We start from the raw sequence: 22506 nt of genomic DNA, 5'->3' as shown, positions 1-22506 counted from the left end.
ATTTATTTTCGACGGTCATCTTTTTCTTCCCCCTTTGGCATTTGTCCCCACCAACTTTGATTTTGTCTCGATGCAAATGGGTTTTTGTCATAAGCTGGATTTGTGGGTGTTAGGGGCTCTGAACATGAATTTTTTTAAAAAATAAATAAAACTAATAAGAGATCAATGGTCAGAAAAGGGGCTAAGAAATCAGGCTTTTTAGCAACAAGGAGAGGCTAGGATTGCTCTCAAATCCAATGACATTACTCAAAAATACCCTTCCCTTATCTTATCATCTCCTCTCCATACCCTTTTTCACTCTCTAAAAACACCACCCCTTTTCTTTCTTCTGCATATTTTCACCCATTACTCTCCTATCATCTTTACGTAAACCACATTATTTTGGACTTCAAATTAAGCTTTTCAGCTCCATTTTCATTCAAGTTTTTGAATTTGGGTTTTTATTATATCTGTAGCCTTTTCTTTTTCCATATAAGAAATGGCCCCAAGGTCAGGGAAAAGCAAGTCAAGTAAAGCAAAAGCTGAGAAGAAGAGGAAAGAGGAGAAAAGTAAGTATACTTTTTTTCCCTCACTTATGTACATTTAAAAAGAATAATAGATACTTTGAAATGCCCTTTTTTTCCCTTTTAATTTTGTTTATTGTTTTATTTTTCCAGTTGTTCCTTATGTTCTTGACATCACTGTCACTACTCCTTATGAAACTCAAGTTGTGCTCAAGGTAGTCATTTGCTTTCTACATTTTTCTGCATTTGTTTATTTCAAAAGAATCATAGCAATTCTGAAATTCCAACTTTAAATTTTTTTAAAGAATGATTTTCATGAGTCTCCAATTCTAAAATATTGATTAATTTAGCTGAAATTACTGGAAATTGTTCTTTTTTGGGGGGTTCTTGAAGGGTATCTCCACTGACAGGATACTTGATGTAAGAAGGCTGTTGGCTTCTCATGTGGAGACATGTCACCTTACAAACTATTCTTTTGCTCATGAGGTGAGAGCAATCGAGTTTTTATTTTTTATTTTATAATTTTCTTATAATTTTTAAATTTTTTAACTCATTTTGTTTATGAAAAATAATGGTTAGGTCAAAGGGAAGAGATTGAGTGACAAAGTGGAAATGGTTACCTTGAAACCATGTTTGCTCAAAATGGTTGAAGGTAGGTTTTTTAGGTTAAGCCTCCTTAACCAAATCTCTAATTTTATGTTTTTAGTAGAAAAGTCCCCTTCTTTTGTTTTATTACTTGTCTCATATAATATATTAAACATACAAATTCTAAATTACTTATAAATCTTTCCAACTCTTAAATTTGTAATTAGAGGAGTTAAACAACTTTTTTTAATCTTTGCCCTCTAACTTTTTCCAATTTTTATTTTGTCCCTCATTAACCGAAAGAAACTTGAAGGATTGGGTTTCTTCTTTATTATCTTCTTAGTTCTAATAATCAAACATTAATGAAAAGAGAATTTTTTGTTGTTGTTGTTATTGTTATTGTTGGGTATTAGTAGTTAAATTATTTACATAAGAAAAGCAAAGAAAAAAAACAAAATCTCGAATGGAACATTGCGGTTGACATAATATATAGTAACTTTTCTTTAAAAAATACATTCATTAAAAATTGAAAAAAATCCAAAATTTGGTTTTAATCAAAAGGAAATTAAAGATTAAGACAAATTATGAGTCATAATGAAATAATTATGTAACTTCCCAAACCCATTGATAATATCAATGAGTGAAGTGAAGACGTTGTTTTCTTATAGCCAAGAGATACCTTCAACTTCTTCAAAACAATTTATGATTTCGTTTTTCTTTAAATTCCAGAACAAAACACTTTAATAGTAAATAAATAAAATAAAATATTTCAATTTTAATGGATTAATTTACTTCCAAAATAATTGAAAGTACATACCATTTGACATTTATTATTTTTTTCTTGGATTTTATGGAATTCTTATTCTTAATTGAATTTAAATAGTTTTACAATATCATGAACCCGACTCACAAGTTTATTTATTATTTATTCATTGCTTAATTTAATTAAATTTGTTTTGGAAAACGAAATGTCTTCAATTGGAGTATAAAATGAAAAGAAAATAAGCCTTAAATCCAAATTTACTAGAATAAAATGAAATGATACTTTTTTAGAAGAATAAAATAATACTTTTCTAGTATTAAAGTTTTAATTAGACTTGACGTAGTGACAATGTTTAATGACATTTATTCCTGCTTCTTGTTGCTTTATGATTCTTTTCTTATTTTTAATGATATTTCGTTATTTCCTATAAAACATTTATTAAAGTAAAATTAACAAATATAATAAATAAAATAATATTGATATGTTAAAATTTCATTTTATTTGAAAATAAATATTATTTAAATCCATTCATTTTAAATAACAATATACCCTTTTTTTCTCATTTATAATGAAGTTCGAGATGTTTTTCTGTTTTTTATATAAAATGTTTTTCTACTTTTTGTTTATATAAAATTATATAATTACATTTTAAATTTAATATTTTTGGTCCAACAATTTACTCATTTGATACATTGGTAATAGAAAATTGTAATTCTACAAGTAGATTCAAATACTATATCTTTTTTTAATTTAACTTTATTTTCACTACATTTTGGTCACCCTCTAACTTGTGGAGTATAATAAAAAATTTAATCTCAAAACATGTATTTTCAAAAAAAAAAAGGCGAAGTTAACACAAGCAGATATTTTAATGAATAATTAATGCTTTCAAAACTAGATTGTTTTTGAATATGTATAATTTTTCAAGATAAAATACAATCCAAAATTACCAGTAATTTGTATGTGTAAGACTTAAATGCAGGTAGTAAAACTTGAAACCGTACACTCAAGGGTTTACTAACATTACTAAAACGACAAATATGTATAAAAATAAATGTTGATATATCTTTTATTTTATTGTAGTTGCTGCCCGTCTATTGACTCTAATACCGCTTAATTGGATTTTAAACACCACGTTTTACACGAGAAAACGAAATCGACTCTAACAATATGACATTGCCCAATAATTGTTCGGTAGTTACAATAATGCCACTTTGATGCAGAGAAGTATGCGGAGGAAGCTGAGGCGGTGGCTCACGTGCGGAGACTGGTAGATATTGTAGCATGCACCTCCAGGTTCTCGAGGACTAAACGTCCCCGATCACAATCCTTATCAGCGCCGTCAGATTCAAAAGCCGAAAAGGTCAATAGGCCCAACAACAGCGCTCTTCCACCTGCGCCCTCGAATGGCGAAACGACGCCAATTCCGGAGAACTTGGACATGGCTGCCATTCATCCCACCCCGAAATTATCGGAATTTTACGATTTCTTCTCATTCTCTCACCTCTCTCCTCCCATTCTCAGTAAGTGCCATATCTTCTTTTGAATAACGCAAAAATATTCCACCTGTTACTTAATTCGTTTTTTAAACTATACTTTGCTACTTAATTACATTTTAACAATGTTAAAATGGCAGGCATAAATGAAAAATAATTTTTTAAATATTTATAAATATTCAGAACCAACCTAGATAAATAGATTTCTAAATTTAAAAGAATCTAGATGCCATTTTATTTAGATTCATTTTAAACGTATTTTTAATAATTTTATATATTTTAAATTTCATAATAATAATATGAAAATCTCAACTTTTAGAATATTTATTATTTTTATAATTTTTAGGAAAATTCTCAAGTTATTTTTGGAATTTTAGAATTTTCTTTAGTTTTCTTAAATTTTGATATTTTAATAACCTTAAAACTTTCGAGTATTTTTATTTTTTTCATTTTTTGAATAATTTTCCAGCTTCAAAAAGTTTCTTTTATCTTCAATAAAGCTATCATCTTTGCTTTATTTTTGTTCGGACATTTTCTTGTTATCCCCCACTCTTCATATATATATGTGTACCAAATTAAGGATGAGTTTGGATGGGTGGTGCGTTTACCTGCGGTTAGTGTAAAAATAGCGGTGTCGGTGAGATTGGATACTGTAGCGTGAGACAAAAAGTAAACTAAACGCACCGCACCGCATCCAATCGCCCATCCAAACCCACCTTAAGTGCGGTTCACTTTCTTTTTATATGTTTTCTACTTTGTTTATGTTTCAATAAGGTAGGTTACTTTAATAATTTGTTTTTGACTTTTTAATAATTTTGGTTGAAATAAATTCTTGATTTTAATACATTACCAAGAGTTTTGTGAAAAATATTTGAATTTTTTAAATTCTTACTATTTATATATTTCGGTATTCATATAATAATTTTTTATAAAAATAAAAATATATAAAATTATTTAAAAGGTACTCGAGAATGAATTTGAGCAACAAAATGTCCAAGTTCTTCTGAATGTGAAATAACTTTTTACATAAATTTATATATTGTAAAAAAATATTAATATTTGTCACATGTTGCCACATTTCATCTATTATTGATTGTTATTATTATATCATCACATCCTAACAATTTTACAACATGAGTTCTAAAATATCTGATAGATTTTAAATTTAAACAGTAATTAAATTAAAAATTAAATATCGAATAACAAATTTAAGAGTAAAATATATATTAACTTTTTAAATAAATATCTCTTTTGTTTTTGTTTTCTTGCCTGACAATCGAGCTTTTTAGTTTTCGGTAACGGGTACACATTTTAAAATGGATTTTACGGTTTCTTTAATCATAAATTTAATGCAATTCAAATTTATTCGGTATTCTGACCCAAGAAAAACCTTTATTTGGTATATTAATTAACTTCAACGAGGTGGCTAGTTTGAAAGTGTAATTATGCCTGCACATTTCATGTTTAATGGATGTTAAAATTTAATCACAACTTCATATAAATTAAGATAATAATAAAAGTTAAAAACTTCATTTTAAATATAATAATCTAGAAATTCTAGTATTTGCTTTTGTTCTCGGTCACATTTTTAATTTATTATAAATAAGAATTTTGTTTTGGTGAAATTTTTTAAATTAAATTATTTCACTCTTTCTATCCCATTAAATTGGTCTTTTAATAAGACAGTAAGAGTATCTTACAAGCCAAATAACACCAAATTAATTAATAAAATTTCAAATAAAATTGTTTTAAAACTCAAGCGATATTATTTTAATAAATATAAAATTGAGTGAATTTATGTATATTTTACAACTTTAAGTAGGAGCAAATTATTACCATACAAGATGATAATACTTGATTTCAAAGCAAAACCACGAATAAATCTTCGCCATTCTATCTTTTTATTCTTTTTAAAATTTAGAATTTTTAAGATTTAAGATTTGAATCCTTAGAAAAATATGCACCTTATTTAATTTGGGTGATGGAAAAAAATAGTGAAAGGAAATGATTAATTGACCTATTTGACTATTAATGGTGTTGACACGATTGAAGAATAATGCTGAAGTAGCTTTAATTTGGAATAATAAATATAACTAGCAATATTTTGGCTTAAACAAAGTTATTCATATTTTTACTTACAAAATATCAATATCTTTTAATACACTATTATTTGTTAAAAAGAAAAAAAATTTAAAAACTCAGCCACGGGCGTGCCAAATTATTATAGATGTTTGCAGAGGTGCCAATCATCTGCTTGGGATGAATAAAATCAACAGTATGTATTCATTTCATCTAAATTTCATGATTTACAATGCTTGGCACCTGAAAAGGTATTAGTTCCATAATGCTCAACTTCATTTGCAAAATGAAACAAAATTTATTTATGAAAAGATCAATACCCATAGTTTGTAAAAAGGAAAGAAACTGGAATTTGTGGATGCTGTTTCAGAAATAAATTTATGAAACATAAGAAATTTCATTTGGGAGACAGAAAATAAATATAATTCTCTAAATCAAGAAAGAAATTCTGAGCATTGTGCATGGTTATTTGCTTGCCACTAGTGTAGTGGTAAATGGCTTGCATTTTTTTAAGCAATTGAAAGATGTAACCACCCCCCCCCCCAAAAAAAAAAAAAAAACTTTTAATCAAGTTGCTTTGGTTAGATTGTTATTTACTAATTTTGGATTTTGCAGATTTGAGGAAATGTGACCCCAAGGATGTAGAAGGGTGGCGTGACGGTGACTATTTTGTAATGCAGGTATGTTCTCACTCTCCATCTTAATAAATCTTCTTGATGGTCGCTTCCTATAGAACCAAAAATTGTTGATGCAATTTTATCCCATATATTGTTTGAGGCCTTACTTCATGTCACCGTGATCACTGTGAAAATGCTATTTCTTGTTTGTCTTTTGCTAATTGGAGCTCGTTTTCTCCAATGTTGTTACTTTGACCTCTTAAACCATTGATAAGATGATTCATCATACTTTAATTTTGTTTCTCTTCTTGTATTTTTTTAACCACCTTTCCATTTCCATGTATGGTTGATCTCAAAATTTCATTAGATAAAAATCTGCAACGGGAAGTTGATACAAGTGGTTGCATCAGTAAAAGGGTTTTTCACTGTTGGAAAGCACTTCTTCCAGAGCCACTCTTTGTTAGATCTTTTGCAAAACCTCAGTCAAGCCTTTGCCAATGTAAGCATTGTTTGTCTTTAATTACTTAGCTTCCATGAACATTGCACTTATGTTGATTTGAACCCTTTATCGCGTTGGATATGCCACAAAAAACCTCCTTGCTTTATCTTGATTGCAAAATTTTAATAAATATTGATAAGCAACATTTTACTTTTTAACTTTTTACCTAAGATGTTCTGCAAGTCTATTACCCAACCTACCCCTTCTTTCTAGAGGGAACAAGAAAATGTTGGTTGTGTTTGTGTTACATCTCGAGAGTATACTTTAAATGCAAAAGGACATCGAGGAAAGAAAAATTTTTTTCTTCTTTGTCAAGTTAGCCACAGGGATCGATGTCACCAATGTGCTGCTCTGCAGTATTTGACTTTGCCTTATCCCTTAGAAAAGCTTAAGCCAACAGCGGCTTCGAATGGTTAAAGCTTGCCTTTGACTGTGGATTGCTATGAGTGAGATTTAGGCCTATCAGTTTGCACGCAGGCTTGTGGTGGTGCTAGAATTTAACAACTCTATTTGTGCTGGGTTCGGTTTAGGTGATTAAGTTTCAGATAGATTTCCAATGGACCAAAATTTGATCCAACCTGATCCATTGGCATCTTTAATTCTCCACTGCTGAACCGTGTTTTTGTTGACTATTCATGTCAATACAAAGACTAGTGTTTACCATGTTGAGTGTAGCTTTTCTTGCTTTGTAAAATTTGGATCAACCTTGTTCAAATAATGTAACAAATCTGAAGACTGACATGTCAAAAGTTTGTTGTGGCATGACATGACTTTTGTTGTAGCTATCATCTCTCGCTTATTTATTTGTCTTTTATGTTGTAACTTATTCTTGCTTGTGCTTGATGCAGGCATATGAATCCCTTATGAAGGCATTTGTAGGACACAATAAGGTGACATTTTCTTAATTTGCTTCATAGGTTATTTTACCTTGCAAACCATGACATCACGAAAAGCAATTCTGCAAGCTCTTATGCTTTTTTTCCCTCCAGTTTGGTAATCTTCCCTATGGATTTCGGGCAAATACATGGCTTGTCCCTCCCCCTGTTGCTGAGTGTCCAGCAAACTTCCCCTCTTTCCCATCAGAAGATGAAGAATGGGGTGGTAATGGTGGAGGTCAGGGAAGAAATGGTGAATATGATCTTCGGCCATGGGCTACAGATTTTTCAATTTTAGCCAGCCTTCCTTGCAAAACCGAAGAGGAGAGGATTATTCGAGACCGCAAGGCCTTTTTGCTCCATAGCCAGTTTATTGATGTCTCAATCTTTAAAGCTGTTGCTGCAATACAACATGTCATGAATTCCAGATTAAATGTCAAGGGCCATCCAGACTCCGTCCTTCATGAGGATCGCACAGGTGACTTGTCCATTTTAGTAAAACATGACTCGAAAGATGTGAAACTTGAGTGTGGGGTAAAGGTTGCTGGCCATCAATCATCTGACATGACTACCAATGAAATTGCTCGAAGGAATTTACTTAAAGGGATAACTGCAGATGAGAATGTAGTTGTTCATGTAAGTCCACAATCTCCTCTTCTCCTCTTCTCTTCTTAGGCATCTTATATCATCCTAATTTTTTCTTTTCTTTTATTGTAATGAATTTTATTTGCTTCCTAAGAATGTGCGTGCCCTATAGCTTTTCATCTTTCCCTGTCCCTCCTGTCCTCTCTTTTTTTTCTGTATACATGATGCATGTGCTTTATTTGGCTGTTGCTTTGTCATCATTGTATTTTGTTTCCTTTTTTACTTCTTATGTATCTTCTAAAACTTCAAACAGTATCTGATTTGTCACCTGAGACTCACATGGATTACTTTCTTTTTCATCTATGCATACCGGCCTTTATACCCATGCTCATTTGTCTGAAGTCTTTCTGTATAGTTTGGTGGTCTTTATCACGTATGACCAAACCTTGTCAATTTCTCGATTATGCATAATGCTAGAAGTTTTCCACTAAAAAATCCTTTTCAAAAGCTTATTGTTTGTTTGGCTAATCAACATGGTAATCATCTCACAGGATACTTCTGCATTGGGCACTGTCATTGTTAGACATTGTGGGTACACTGCAATTGTAAGTGTTGTTGGTGATGTGAAGAAGGAAAAATCTGGTGCTCCGGATATTGAAATTGATGATCAACCAGATGGAGGAGCGAATGCTCTTAATACTAACAGGTCTGAATTGTTTGATGATGCTCTCATTTCGATATCATGCATATAACACACACGTTGGGCCCTCCGGTAGGGCTTAACTCATGAAGTTAAGTAGTTAACTGCATTATATCAAATCATATTATAATTTTTACCATCCATTCTGTTTAACCTAGAACTACTCAATCAGCTAAGGGAGAAGATAATTAAATATGATATGGATTGATCTTCTGAAGTGAGTGAAGTCTTATACGTGAAATTGAGAGTTTGACGAATGGACCAAAGAAAATATGAAATTGAGTGCCAGGCCGTCAGCTAAAGACATCTCTCATATGCTGAGTGGTATTATAATACGTCTATTAGGTTATGAATGAGGCTTTCTAATTTGAGCTTTTCATCAATTGCCAAATGGTTTTGAGGTGGATGCTTAACCAATATGTCATGAGTACGGGTTATTTCTTCCCCGTTTTTCATGTGTTATTTTATTCCTTACATTGGGCTTTTCTGTGAGTGAGAGTGTTAATTTCACATCAGTTGAAGGTTTTGTTGTGGTCTTATTTTGAAGGTCTCTTCTGCAACTGGCATTTGGTTTTAGATTCAATGCAAATAATTACTACTTACAGCTTGTCCTAATAAATTACTAGGAATAAGAATTGTTTCATGCTTACTAATAATATTCAATAATTTTACTTTGTTCTACCTGAAAACAGTATTGAATTTATTGCAGCCTAAGGGTTTTACTTCACAAATCTAGCCCTGCGGAAGTAACTGGTGGAGGACAGTCAAATCAGTCCAACTTGATTGATTCCAAATCTTCTAGATGTCTTGTTCAGCGAGTAATTAAAGAGAACTTGACAAAATTAGAGGAGAACTCAGTTGCCCCTGAAAGGACTATTAGATGGGAACTTGGTTTTTGTTGGGTGCAGTATCTACAAAAGCAGGAAACTTCAACAGATGCTACTTCAAAAGGACCTGCAAATGATCAGGAGGCTGAAGTTGCTGTCAAAGGTCTTGGAAAGCAGTTTAAATTTTTAATGAAAAGGGACAAAAAACCAAGTAATATCAGTAGCACAGTTGAGAAGGAAGATAATGGTTCTGAGTTATGCAGTGAAGATGTGAAGTCTAATTTAGGACAGGAAAGTAACGTTGAGTTGAGCAGTGAGATGGAATTGAAGCACCTGATTTCTAAAGAAGCCTTCTCACATCTTGAAGAAAGTGGAACTGGTCTTCACTTAAAGGTTTCCTTCTCTCACTCTTCCTTTTTAACCTACATTTACTTTTTTTTACACTTAAGTTTGGCATTGATTTTCTATGCTATAGATTCGTGTGCCTGACTGTGCTTCAAGCTATCTATCTTTATAACTACTAATTTTCTTGTTGTAAGTTTTTTATTGTTATATTTTGAACTCACTCTTTTAAGTTTGATGTCCGCAACAGTCAGCTGAGGAGCTTATTAAGATGGCATGCAAATATTATGATGACATTGCTTTACCAAAGCTGGTACCATTCAATAGCCCAAGCTATTATCTTTTAAGACATACTTTTTAGGTTTAATGCACAGTTCATGGACAAACTTTTTACTTCATTAGGTAACAGATTTTGGATCGCTTGAACTTTCTCCTGTTGATGGTCGTACGCTAACCGACTTCATGCATTTAAGGGGATTACAGATGCACTCTTTGGGTCGTGTGGTGAGGAAACTCTCAAAAAAATCGGTCCTCTTGAATCCTTTTGTGAAAGTGATTATTGGTTATCTTAAATCCTTTCTTATTGGCACTAGGATAGTTTTCAAGTAATACTCTCTAACTTCCTAATAAATGTAGTTTTATTCATGAAAAATTACATAAAGTACATGCTTAGAAGTACGGTTCCTTGTTTTTGTTTACTCTTATTATCATTGTACAAGTCAGGTTGAACTTTCTGAGAAGCTTCCTCACATACAATCACTTTGCATCCATGAGATGATTACTCGAGCTTTCAAGCAAGTAGTGAAAGCAGTTGTGGCATCAGTTGAGAAAATTGAGGATTTACCTGTGGTTATAGCTTCAACCCTGAATTTCTTACTTGGAAGTTGCAGAGTGGATGTTAATGCCCCAAGTGCAAATGATGACTATTTACTCAAACTGATGTGGTTAAGAAAGTTTCTTGCAGCAAAATTCGGTTGGAAACTGAAAGATGAATTCCAACATTTAAGGAAACTTTCTATTCTTCGCGGACTTTGCTATAAGGTACTATTTCTTGTTGATTTCTTTCAGCTGCTGAGTTCATCAGATGACAGATGCTGAGTTTTACTTATATTTTTTCCCAGATTGGTCTAGAGTTGGTTCCTAGAGATTATGATATGGAATGCCAAGAACCGTTCAGAAGTTGTGATATTATTAGCATGTATCCTATTTGTAAGGTGGATCTCTTTTTCATTACTTTCCTATTATAGCTATATTCATATCTATATCCATATATGTGTATTTTGTTTCAAGATTGTTATTATCTAAATGGACCAGCTTGTTATGGATTCACCATAACCAAACTCTGCCTGTAATGATTTACAGCATGTAGGATGCTCTTCTGCTGATGGCCGAACATTGTTGGAGTCATCCAAGATTGCTCTTGACAAAGGAAAACTAGAGGAGGCGGTTAACTATGGGACAAAGGTATTTTTACCCATACAGTTAGAATTTGCATTTATTTATGCCCTATGTTTGGTGAAGGGTAAGAGAAAGTAATATAATTTTTATCTTCTTTTCTTTTATATTTTCTCATTTGGTTAAAAATTTGAGGAAAGCAATTGAAACAGAAAGGATATATAAAAATTATATCACTTTCTCTAATGGAGTTGGTGTCATATCTAATCAATAACTGATCCCCTCACTATTCCTATTTTTCTCTTATTTTTATTGAAAGGACTTATCTCCTTTCCGTGCTTTTTATATATTAATTAGTTAAGCTTACAGTTAATGTTTAACCTTTTCTTTTCCTTCTATTAATTAACCACGGATAGAGCGAATGCGACAAATTTGTAGTATGTAAATGTTAGCATGCATTTTAACTAATTACATCAAGCAACAGAGGAAATGATGAAAAAGAACAAAGTAGCCTTTTTCCTTCTCATTCCTCCCTTTATTTCCTCTTCCTTTATCCTTCATTGTGAAGGGATGCAACGTTACTAAATAGAACTTCGATTGGTCTCATGTTATGTGATACTTGCTTTTCAAGGCATTGGCAAAGATGATAGCTGTATGCGGTCCTTATCATCGAACTACTGCGAGTGCTTACAGTCTTCTTGCTGTTGTTCTCTACCATACTGGAGATTTCAATCAGGTATCAAAACCCTCTGCTATATTTCAGATTAAGATGTATGAAAATGAATTCACCTCTCAGTCTCCGAGATACTGTTTACTTAGCAAGCTAAGGATTCAGATAATATATTATCATGTTATCTGAAAATAACATTTTTCTATCAAATTTAACTTAACTGGGCATAATGGGAAATATTTCTAATGTAAATTGTTTCTTGCTGTTTAGGCAGCCGTATATCAACAGAAAGCTTTGGATATTAATGAGAGGGAGCTCGGTCTTGACCATCCAGATACCATGAAAAGCTATGGGGATCTTTCTGTATTCTATTATCGGCTCCAACACATGGAAATGGCTTTGAAGTGAGTCGGGATCTTTTGTGGTTTAGATTGCATTTAATTTGCTAAAAGGCTCACGGCTGCAGTCTCGAGCTGCTAAGAGTGATGCCCTTTTCTTTCTTGATGATGATATACTCTTGTGGAGTATGTGTTGTTTATTTTGCTTTCGATTCTTACACTCTTGACAAACTTATTACATTTTTCGCAGATATGTAAACCGTGCCTTATTCCTTCTTCATTTTACTTGTGGATTGTCTCACCCTAACACTGCCGCAACATATATAAATGTGGCTATGATGGAAGAAGGCATGGGAAATGTTCATGTTGCTCTTAGATATCTACATGAAGCTCTTAAGTGCAACCAGAGACTGCTAGGAGCTGCTCACATACAGGTCTGTCTCATCTTTGTTGTTTGTTCAATGAGATCATACATACTTGTCTAATTTTCCCATAGTTGGATCTTTTTTTTTTTTTGATTTCCTCCCATGACAGACTGCCGCAAGCTATCATGCTATTGCCATTGCTCTTTCATTGATGGAAGCTTATTCATTAAGTGTGCAACATGAGCAAACTACACTCAAGATACTTCAAGCAAAACTCGGACCAGATGACCTTCGTACCCAGGTAAATACGCCGATCATGACTGTCTATACCACTTGGCTAGGAAATTTTATGCTTCTTTGTACATTCTGTTAGATGAGGGTTCTACTGAAATCAGAAACCGAAAAGATTGAAGCACTTTTTGTTGGCTGATTAACATTATTAAACTGTTTATGAACTGCTTTCCTTTTGCAGGATGCTACCGCCTGGCTTGAATATTTTGAATCAAAAGCTCTAGAACAGCAAGAAGCGGCACGAACTGGAACTCCGAAGCCAGATGCATCAATTGCAAGCAAAGGTCATCTTAGGTATTAATATGGTATATCCAAATTACTAGTTATTCAATTATACCATCATTTCTTGCAGCACCAAAACCTGTGACCATTTGTTGTAGTGTATCAGATCTCCTCGATTACATTAGTCCTGATCAAGGTTCTAAAGGAAGCGATGTGCAGAGGAAGCAGCGGCGTTCCAAGGTACTTGATGATTTCAAACCATGTTTCACATAACTCTTAAAAAACAATCATGATATCATCTATGATTTTGTTTCAGCTTATGTAATGTGACCCTCCACTTATAACAACACAAAGCACCATTTCTCTATGTTACTTGAACTTGGTGTGAGTGTCAGATACATGTATATATTCGACACGAGTATGTTCAGTTTTTCCCCCATACCCAAGTCGAACATGAGTACTTGAAAGAAAAATTAAGAGTTGAATCAACATGGCTATTTTTAACTCCAAATTAAGATATTACAGTTTTGAGCTGCTAACATAAAAATGTTCCCTTGTCACAAATTCAATGAGACCATTGTTTTAAAAAATCTCCAAGAGCAAACAACAAACTCTGTTTAGCTTGACCATTCTTTAATGACCATCAAAACTTTGTTGACTGAAGATGAGGTTGCCTTTGAAGTTTTCAAAAACTTTCTTGTTCTAATCTCTCTTATTAGTATATCCTTCTAAATTGGCTCACTTGCTTATCTTGATGTTCCACGCAGACCCAGTCATTACTATAGATACGGATTTCCATTATCTCATTGTTCTTTATGCTGCTTGACATATAACATTGACATTTTTTTTCTAACTTGGCAGGTGTTACAGATTAGTGATAAAACCCATGATACACATCACAACTTACAAACAGATGGTGCTGTGTTTATTGATGCAACAGATAAAGCTACAGCAACTGTGGATATTAATGAAATAGGTACCCTGACTTCTATTCATCCCGAAGAACCAGAGGAAACCGATAATATTTCTAGTATTAAGGCAACTGTTACAACTGAAGTTGTTGAAGATACAACTTTAGATGAAGGGTGGCAAGAAGCCAATTCGAAAGGTCGGTCAGGAAATGCCACTGGAAAGAAGTATGGAAGGAAGAAACCAGTTTTTGCAAAGCTAAAGGTGAATGGTTGTGAATATTCAAATGGTAGAGAGAGTGGGAGTAGGCGAGACATTATCTCACCAGCAGGAAAAACTGTCCCGAAGAACATTATAAGGGAAATGCAAACAGTAAAGCAATCCAAGTCTTCCAGCTTGAATCCTAGAGGGACTTCAATTGGTTTACCTGCTTCTGTTTCCAGAGGTTCCTCCCCTTCAGCAAATCTTAGTGCCATTGCTTCAAAATCACTTTCTTACAAAGAAGTAGTTGCGGCACCTCCAGGTACAGTTCTAAAGCCATTATCGGAACCAAGTGAGGGAAAAATGGAACAGTCAATGTGCGCCGAGACAACAAATGTAGAGCACGGGAACAACATCTCTGTTGTCGATGATGTAGTGGATGACAATGGTGAAACTGAAGGAACTCAAGATACAGAAAGTCAGTCGGAAGAAACTACTCCTGAAATTGATAAGGTGTCTTCTTGTAGTCAGGAAAAAGGTTTAGAAGCAAAGGGGAGTAAGCTATCGGCATCAGCTGAACCATTCAATCCCGGAGCACTCTATCACCCTTTAAACTCAGTTTCTGTTACATGTGTTTATGATGTAACAGCTAGTCAAGGCATGCTTGCTGAGCCTGTTGTACCTCCAGTTGCTGCTCGAGTTCCTTGCGGGCCAAGGTCGCCATTGTTTTACAGAAACAATAATTCTTACGGTAGCTTTCTTAGATACCAAACTCCTATTTTGGAACACAATGGATTTGGATCTCCGAGAGTTATGAACCCTCATGCACCTGAGTTCGTTCCAAGCAAAATTTGGCAAATGACTGGAACTGGTGATTTGAGTGGCTCTGAAGAAGCTATGAACACAGAAGTGAAGGAAGTTGATAAGAAGTCGAGTAGGGAAGTTAACGGTTCTAATCCAAAAAAGAGCAGCGCAGAGGAGAAATCCGAGCTGGCAAGGCAGATTTTGCTTAGCTTCATTGTCCGGTCTGCCAAGCAGAACATGGATGGTGAATGTGAGGCTTTAATCAATGACAAAAGGCTCAACCATTCCCAAAACTCTTCGGATGCAGTTACAAGCGACACTGCAATAATAAAAATTCTATATGGAAATGAAGGAAAGGACTTGGATTCTCAATCCAGTAGCAATAAAGAACCAAAAGCGTTGGATATAAATAATAAGAAACCCGGAGATGGCGAAGGCTTTACAGTTGTAAAGAAACGGCGGAAAAACAGGCAGCAGCTTACTAATGAAGTCACTGGGCTATATAATCAGCAATCCATATGTGCTTCTGTAAGGTGAAGAAATAACCTTAGGAAAATAACAGTGTAAGTGTCATCATGTTCCATTTCCAGTTTTATTTATTATCATATCCTTGCTTCCATATTAACAAAGCAATTTAGAGTGAAGCCTGGTTCTTTAGTTGCTACTTATTTTGAGAACAGCTTGGTGTTATGCTAATAATCTCTGCAAATTGGTTCTCTTGTTTAGAGATTTTGTTTGATCAATAAAACGGCCAATTCGTAATTTTCATATTTCAATTTTTATTTTTGGGGATTTTTGTAGTTTTATGGAAACACTGTGTCCGACAATGAACAAATTTACAACATATATGTTCCCATAACTGTTATAGCTAATATTTAGATTTTAAATTTTTGATTTGAAATTGATGATTTTCATATTTATGATTTGATTTAAAAGTGTAAAAGGACTTGATTTAAAAAAAAGAAAGAGATTAAGCTCGTTTTTTTTTAAACTTAATAATATTCAAAATGCATTAAAAACGTTTTCAAACTTTTTCGGAAAAAGAGAAAACAATTAAGCCTCAGTTTTTTTTTGTCCTCATTAGAAGTGTTCATAGGCCGGGCGGCCCGGCCCGATGGCCCGCCCGAAATATGGGAGGATTCAGGTAAAACTATAGGCCCGAAATATGGTTTTGGGCAAAAAAAACAAGGCTTGTTTAGAAAACGGGTCGGGCCTCGGGCACAAATTTTTTGGCCCGGGCCCGGCCCGGCCCGAATATAATAAATATTTATTATTTTTATTTTTTAATTTTAAAATATTTTTAAAATACTTTTTTTTATTTTTTTTATTTTTAAAATAAATTTTTGGTGTTTATTAAAAAAATGGGTTAGGCCGGGCCGGGCTCGGGCTTGGGAATTTTGGGCGAATTTTTTCAGGCCCGGCCGAACCCGGCCCATGAGCACCTCTAGTCCTCATACAACCAGAGCATAATATGCAAAAAAATATTAAAAATACAAATAAATAAAAGTAAAAAATATTAAATATTAATAAAAATATAAAAAATTTATAAAACTTTATAAAGTCGTAAGAAAATTATAAAAATTGTAAAGAAATATAAAATTTGTAAAAGAATTATAAAATTATCGTACTAAAAGAATAATTTTATAATTTTCTATAACTTCTATTGAATTTTATTTTATTTATCATTTTCATCACATGTCACATTGTGTTGTGACACGTGATGGCTTTAATTGAAAAAACTAGTGGTCATTAAAGTGTTAAAGTTAATGGTTAAAGAGTTTTTTATGCAATTTATAATTTTATTATTTTTATAAAATTTACAATTTTTTATATTTTTATGATTTATATATATTTTAATTTCTAATAAAATTTAAATAATTTTATATTTTATTGAAATTTAATAATTTTTATATTTTTATATTTTTATATTTTTTTCGCATGTGTGGTTGTGACATGTGGTTGCATTAACTGAAAAAAATTAAAGACAATTATTTAATGGTCAATTGTTAAAGTACCCAATTGAGTGCAAAAAAAAAAAAGAAGGGACTTAATTGCTTTTTTTGAAAAAGTTTGAGGGACGTTTTAATGCATTTTGGCAGTTCAAGTACCCAGTTGAGTAAAAAAAAGTGGGGATTAATTGCTTTTTTTTGAAAAAAATTGAGGACCTTTTAGATGCATTTTGAAAACTCAAGTACCTGATTGAGTGCCAAAAAAAAAGTAGGAGCTTAATTGTTTTTCTTTTTAAAGTTTGAGGGCTTTTTACACCTTTAAGCCTTATGATTTTTAGATTCTTTATTTTGGAATTAAAAAATTTAATTTCTAAATTTAATATCCATTCAAATTCATTATTTGGATAATTCAAGTTTAAATTTTATTTCAAATTTCACCTAATTTTAAGATTTTAACAACTGTTATAGAAATAGTTTTTTCTATAAATTGTAAAAAAACTACAATAAAGATAATATATATAAAATGAATCTCATGTCCAAGCATAAAACTCATCACCAAATTAAGATTTGAATTTTAAAGCACTCCAAAATTTTAAATTACTTGAATTACAAAAGATATCTTTTGTAATTAATACTAATTCATGGTTTGTTATAAATCTGATTTAAAAAAATCTAAAATCTACAAAATATTATACGTACTAATACACTCCATGCTTTTTGTGAATGTGTTCCAATCATTAAGAAAAAGTTGTAAACCTCCATGATTCAATCACATCAAGAAAAATGCAACCAAAAAGCACTCTTGGCATGGATATGAATTTTATATACCAAGGAAAAATAATCTACAATCTTTTCACAAAACTACAATAGTAAAGAACATGTATACAAAGCACAACATGTGAAAAGATCAACCAACATTTCTCTGGGTCAAGCAAAGTACATGAATCTTTCCAAACAAAGATAAGATGCAGAGCAATAGGGCAAAATTCAATGCAAAAGTCATCATCTGTACCAACATAACAAAAATACAGATTGAACACAATAATAAAATGCAGCAACCACCCCACAATTATTTAATCATTTCGTATAAATCTAATTTGATTTATATCCCTAAAATTATAGGCTTCTAAAAACAACTTAAAAATTTGTTTGTCTTAGTTGTGGGAAGAGTTGTCGGCACAACGAATGACACAACTACAAGAAAAGAGCAATATAAGAAATGTTTATGCTCTTCGGATTTAATCTACTTCTGTGGAGCTTTGTTTAGTGAACCAAACCACTAAAATCTTTGTAGTACAAAGAACAATGACTTAAGCCCAACCCATTTCACTAAGTTGTAGCCTCACCTTGTACGATTTAGTTTGATTCGTACACTTTGCTCTCTCAATCAATTAGCAAGTGCTTTTCATAATTATCTGATAATGATAGAAGAACTCTTACATATTAATTCCCAAGATGAAAAATATTTTCTCTCAAAATATTATGCCTAACCTCTGTATCAAACCATTCAACCATAACCCTTTATATAAGGTTTAATAGCCTTATCTCCTATTTGAAACATGGGGCCTTCTTTCAACCATCTTATCTCCTCTTTTTTCAACATAAGATAATAGATAAGTTTTCAAACATGAAATAAATCTTCCTTAAACTTTATTCTTTAAGTGAGATCTTCCCCTTGATGTGGAAACTTGAAGAGTCTTTATAGGATCCTATAACTGAATCAAATGGGACACTCTACACTTGGTTCAGAAGATGATCGAATATAAAGCGTCACATATGTTGCTGAAGCAACTCAAACAATCACTCATACATTTAAAACAAGTTTAAAGTCAAACAAAAATCATTTTAGGCATTAACATATCACTATAAATGAAAATAAAGATCAAATGCCCTAATATAATGTTTCAGGGTTAAATAAGGTCAAATAAGGGGACAAGTTTTGGATTTCAGGACAAAATAGCAAAACAAGGAAGGATGTTTCGAGACACAAGGTCCATGTCTTCAGACTTGTGACCCTTGAAACCAAATTTTGACTATTAACTTACATGTCTCGAGACTTAGTCCCCCTATGTCTCGCGACATGCACCTAAAAACTGCATATTCCCACAATTTTGTTCAACCTATCTTGTGACATGCTCAATATATCTTGAGACTTAAGCCTAGAAATGCAGAAGAATGTCATTTCAAGTCATGCAATCATGCCTTCAGGTTCTTCTAAACTTGTTTGGCATGTTACAAAAAGCTACAGATAAGATAATCAAACTAAAACATCTACATAACATATGAATTCATATTTAGTAATATACAAATTCATAATGTTGTCATGCTAGTAAAATGAAAAAAAAAACATATTACTTTATGCATACCCTTAGAAATTTCAACATAAAATCAAAATGTGAGTGTCAAAAGTTGCCAAAAAATCAAAATACGTATCTTAATGCTAAATAACCAAAAACAACATATAAGTCCAAAAAAAAAGTATCTTAACGACAACTAAAGCCTAAGTACATGCTATAGTTTCTAGAAAGCATAAAGGGTTTTACAAAAAATAGTTATTGAGACTCCGAATGTTGATGCTGCTCAAACACAAAGTCCACCCTTAAATTACCTGTAATCTATGAATGAAACAATGATCGACACACTGAGCTTTCCTCAAATGTTAGTGACGTTTTTCTAAAAATCCAATACATTTCTTAAATAAAAAAACATACTAAATAACAACATCATCAATTGATATTAAGCCATATAATCGATCCAACAACAATCATAATATAACATCCCATCAATAACCTCACTGAAACCACCATGAATGCAATCTCTGTAATAAACATCATATATATCATCCTCAAGATTCATTAACCTTATCACATAAAAAATTGTAATAGTTTTATTAATATTCAATTACCAATTCAAAATTTTCCCCTATTAATCAAATAAGGAAATGTGAAATGAATACACACATAACCCCAAACACACCCAATATATGCACAAGCGCCATAAATGGTAATGATACTTTGGTGTGTGTAATAACACGAATTCTAACTAAACACATCAAATATTGTAATGTGCAACAATATACCCTCCAAGCAACACCACTACTCTTGGGTGTATCAAGCTAAAGCTTTATTAACGCTTGTTCATCCATTCAAACTTGACATTTTTTAAGGTAACTTGATCAATAGAGAAACATGTTGGATTTAGTGCCCTAAGTGTAGTATTTTCATCTATGTATACTTGTATTTTTCAAACAAATTGGTTTAATAAAATATTCATTGATTACATTAATATTTGTGTATTATCCTCAACGGTTTTTGTACGTAAAATATAATGGAAGCAAATATTGGCTCACTGATTATCTAGCATTTAACTAATACTAAGTGGTATTACATGATCAAATCGTAATATGAAAAGACATCTTGTATTAGCAGATAAACCTAAACATGTCCTTAGTCTAATAAAAAATAAGCAAACCAATTGAAAGACTAGTAAATTGTTTATCAAGTCTAATTGGAGAGATACTTTGTCTTGAGCTTTGAATCAGATGAATCCCAAAAGATAGAGACATAAATGTCATTGATTGGACCAACAATACATCAGACATGACCTATGTGGAATAGATCTTTGATCCATTTATAGATTTATTCTTGTGACGTTTATAGTGATATATCTTAGTCCAGAGTGGATGATAGATTATGTATGTGTGACTCGTATACTTTGATGTAAGTAAAAGCCTAAGTTTACACAGATAATGAACCAAAAGTTGGTGCATTAAGTATATGACTTTTGAAGTATGTAACATCATTTACAGTGGTGAAATTTATAGCCCAACTAATGGGCAAATGATATCCTCTCATTGACATTACATAATAGATGAAAAATAAATGTGGTCACGGGTCATTTGTCTTTGTGATAAATGACTTGATTACTATATCATAGTAATTGAATTTTTACGAAGGAAGATATAATGGTTACCATGAGATAAAATAAGATCATATTGGGAAAATAAATTTATCCCAAAGAGATTAAGGATATCTTATAAGGGTAACGCACTTATGACGAAGTCATTGGACGAACACTTGTTAAGTAACTTCCGTAATGGTATGTAATTAGGGAGAGCTCAATCACGATACTATAGTGAAATGACTTCGTTACTAAATAAGTTTATAATTAATAGGAGAAAAGCTGAAACTTAATTAAAAATTATTTGAGCCCTAATTATATATATCTAATCGTCCCTATCTAGCTCATTAAAACCAGATATGAATTGCATGTAGAACCAAATGAACAAAAATGAATGGAAACGATGAAGTTAGAGAAATGAATCGCATTCACAAATGAATGTGTTTTCTCACTAAGTATAGAAATGACTTAATAATTAATTTAAGGTTTTCAAATTATTATTTAATTAATTACAATTAAATAATTGAAGTTCAAAAATAGAATTAAATTAATTAGTCATTATAAATTCGTTGAATAAGGAAATTAAATATATTTCCTCATAGATTATTTTATGATAAAGTTGTCATGACTTTAATGGAATTGGAATTGGGTTAAGAAAATTATTTAATTGGGAAATTAATTTAGTTAATTTAATTAAATAAATCATATTAATTTTGAAAAATAGAAAAAATATTTGGTTAGATTAAATTATAAAATGTTGGGTCAAAAGTCCAGGAATCACATATAATTGAAAACAATACATTAGAGGTCCAAAACCCTTCATAATAGATGAGAGGGATAACAACCTTAGTATTATTAACTAGAGTGTGTCGAGTTGGAACATTGATGCTGTAACACCCTCAACCCTACCCGAATCACCGAGTCTGGATATCAGATGTTACGACATAGACACACTTAGCATAAAATTTTAAACCATTTGTGAATAACTATTTTTCAACTTACTTCCTATTATTATAAATAATTTTTTTAAACAAAGAGATAAAGGAAAATATTCAAGAATACAACATACTCTTAGAAAAGATAAAGTACATTACAACACAAAAGTTTATTAAAACAAACTCTCTTTAGCGTAGAAAACTATATGCCATACTCCTGAGATGTCCCATGTATGCATAATATCCCAACTCACCGTTTTCTCTAGAACATCCCTGGCTTGGTCTCTCCTGGAGGATCTTTCTTACAGCAACACCTGAAATATGAACAAAACACTTGTAAGTTCACGCGAACTTAGTGAGCTTTAATACCAAATAGCTTGAAGCTTTTCTGGTTGAATTCTTCATCCTAAAGGTTTTGGTTTACCACTCAGTCTTTGGCAGATATATTTATAATATTGGATAAATATACTTATACGTCATCTACCATACTTAACGTTTTCAACACTCACTTTACTATTTAGCTGGCTCCAAATCTTACCAGACTATATTTATATTTCTTTTCTCTTTGAACCACAAAGGTACTTCTCAAAAGAATATCTACACAGAACCCCATTTTCAATGGATTTCCTCCTCAATTTTACTATTCTTTTTTTCCC

The 22506-nt window shown here is 32.1% G+C and overlaps 1 protein-coding gene across 3 annotated transcripts; it reads left to right on the top strand.

The window, feature by feature from the left end:
* The first annotated feature begins 217 nt into the window (after nucleotides 1-217).
* Nucleotides 218-15828, top strand: LOC105772513 (protein REDUCED CHLOROPLAST COVERAGE 3). Of its 3 annotated transcripts, none has more exons than XM_012593803.2 (23): nucleotides 218-548; nucleotides 657-718; nucleotides 897-989; nucleotides 1083-1155; nucleotides 3075-3374; nucleotides 6042-6106; nucleotides 6411-6542; nucleotides 7391-7432; nucleotides 7532-8053; nucleotides 8554-8708; nucleotides 9412-9922; nucleotides 10122-10184; nucleotides 10274-10476; nucleotides 10591-10912; nucleotides 10993-11085; nucleotides 11234-11335; nucleotides 11898-12002; nucleotides 12207-12340; nucleotides 12525-12708; nucleotides 12809-12940; nucleotides 13112-13224; nucleotides 13311-13392; nucleotides 14014-15828. In XM_012593803.2, exons 1-23 carry the CDS (start codon nucleotides 479-481, stop codon nucleotides 15601-15603), a joined length of 5148 nt encoding a protein of 1715 aa, XP_012449257.1. In that variant the 5' UTR covers nucleotides 218-478; the 3' UTR covers nucleotides 15604-15828. The 3 variants fall into 3 exon arrangements, with proteins under 3 accessions (XP_012449257.1, XP_012449259.1, XP_052488867.1); XM_012593805.2 differs by having other exon boundaries at nucleotides 219-548; nucleotides 10274-10375; nucleotides 10595-10912; XM_052632907.1 differs by lacking the exon at nucleotides 218-548 and having other exon boundaries at nucleotides 670-718; nucleotides 914-989; nucleotides 3080-3374.
* The last annotated feature ends 6678 nt before the right edge of the window (nucleotides 15829-22506 follow it).

The sequence above is a fragment of the Gossypium raimondii genome, chromosome 6 (assembly GCF_025698545.1).
Source record: "Gossypium raimondii isolate GPD5lz chromosome 6, ASM2569854v1, whole genome shotgun sequence".
In the NCBI taxonomy this organism is placed as follows: Eukaryota; Viridiplantae; Streptophyta; class Magnoliopsida; order Malvales; family Malvaceae; genus Gossypium; species Gossypium raimondii.
The sequence above is the reverse complement of the archived record's forward strand: the minus strand, read 5'-3'. Positions and strand labels throughout refer to the sequence as shown.

Bases quoted from the DNA above. Each gene is read 5' to 3' on its own strand.
- LOC105772513 (XM_012593803.2), top strand. From the start codon at position 479: ATGGCCCCAAGGTCAGGGAAAAGCAAGTCAAGTAAAGCAAAAGCTGAG. The intron at 10,185-10,273 runs GTACCATTCAAT...TTACTTCATTAG, and splicing joins ACATTGCTTTACCAAAGCTG to GTAACAGATTTTGGATCGCT. The intron at 12,003-12,206 runs GTATCAAAACCC...CTTGCTGTTTAG, and splicing joins ATACTGGAGATTTCAATCAG to GCAGCCGTATATCAACAGAA.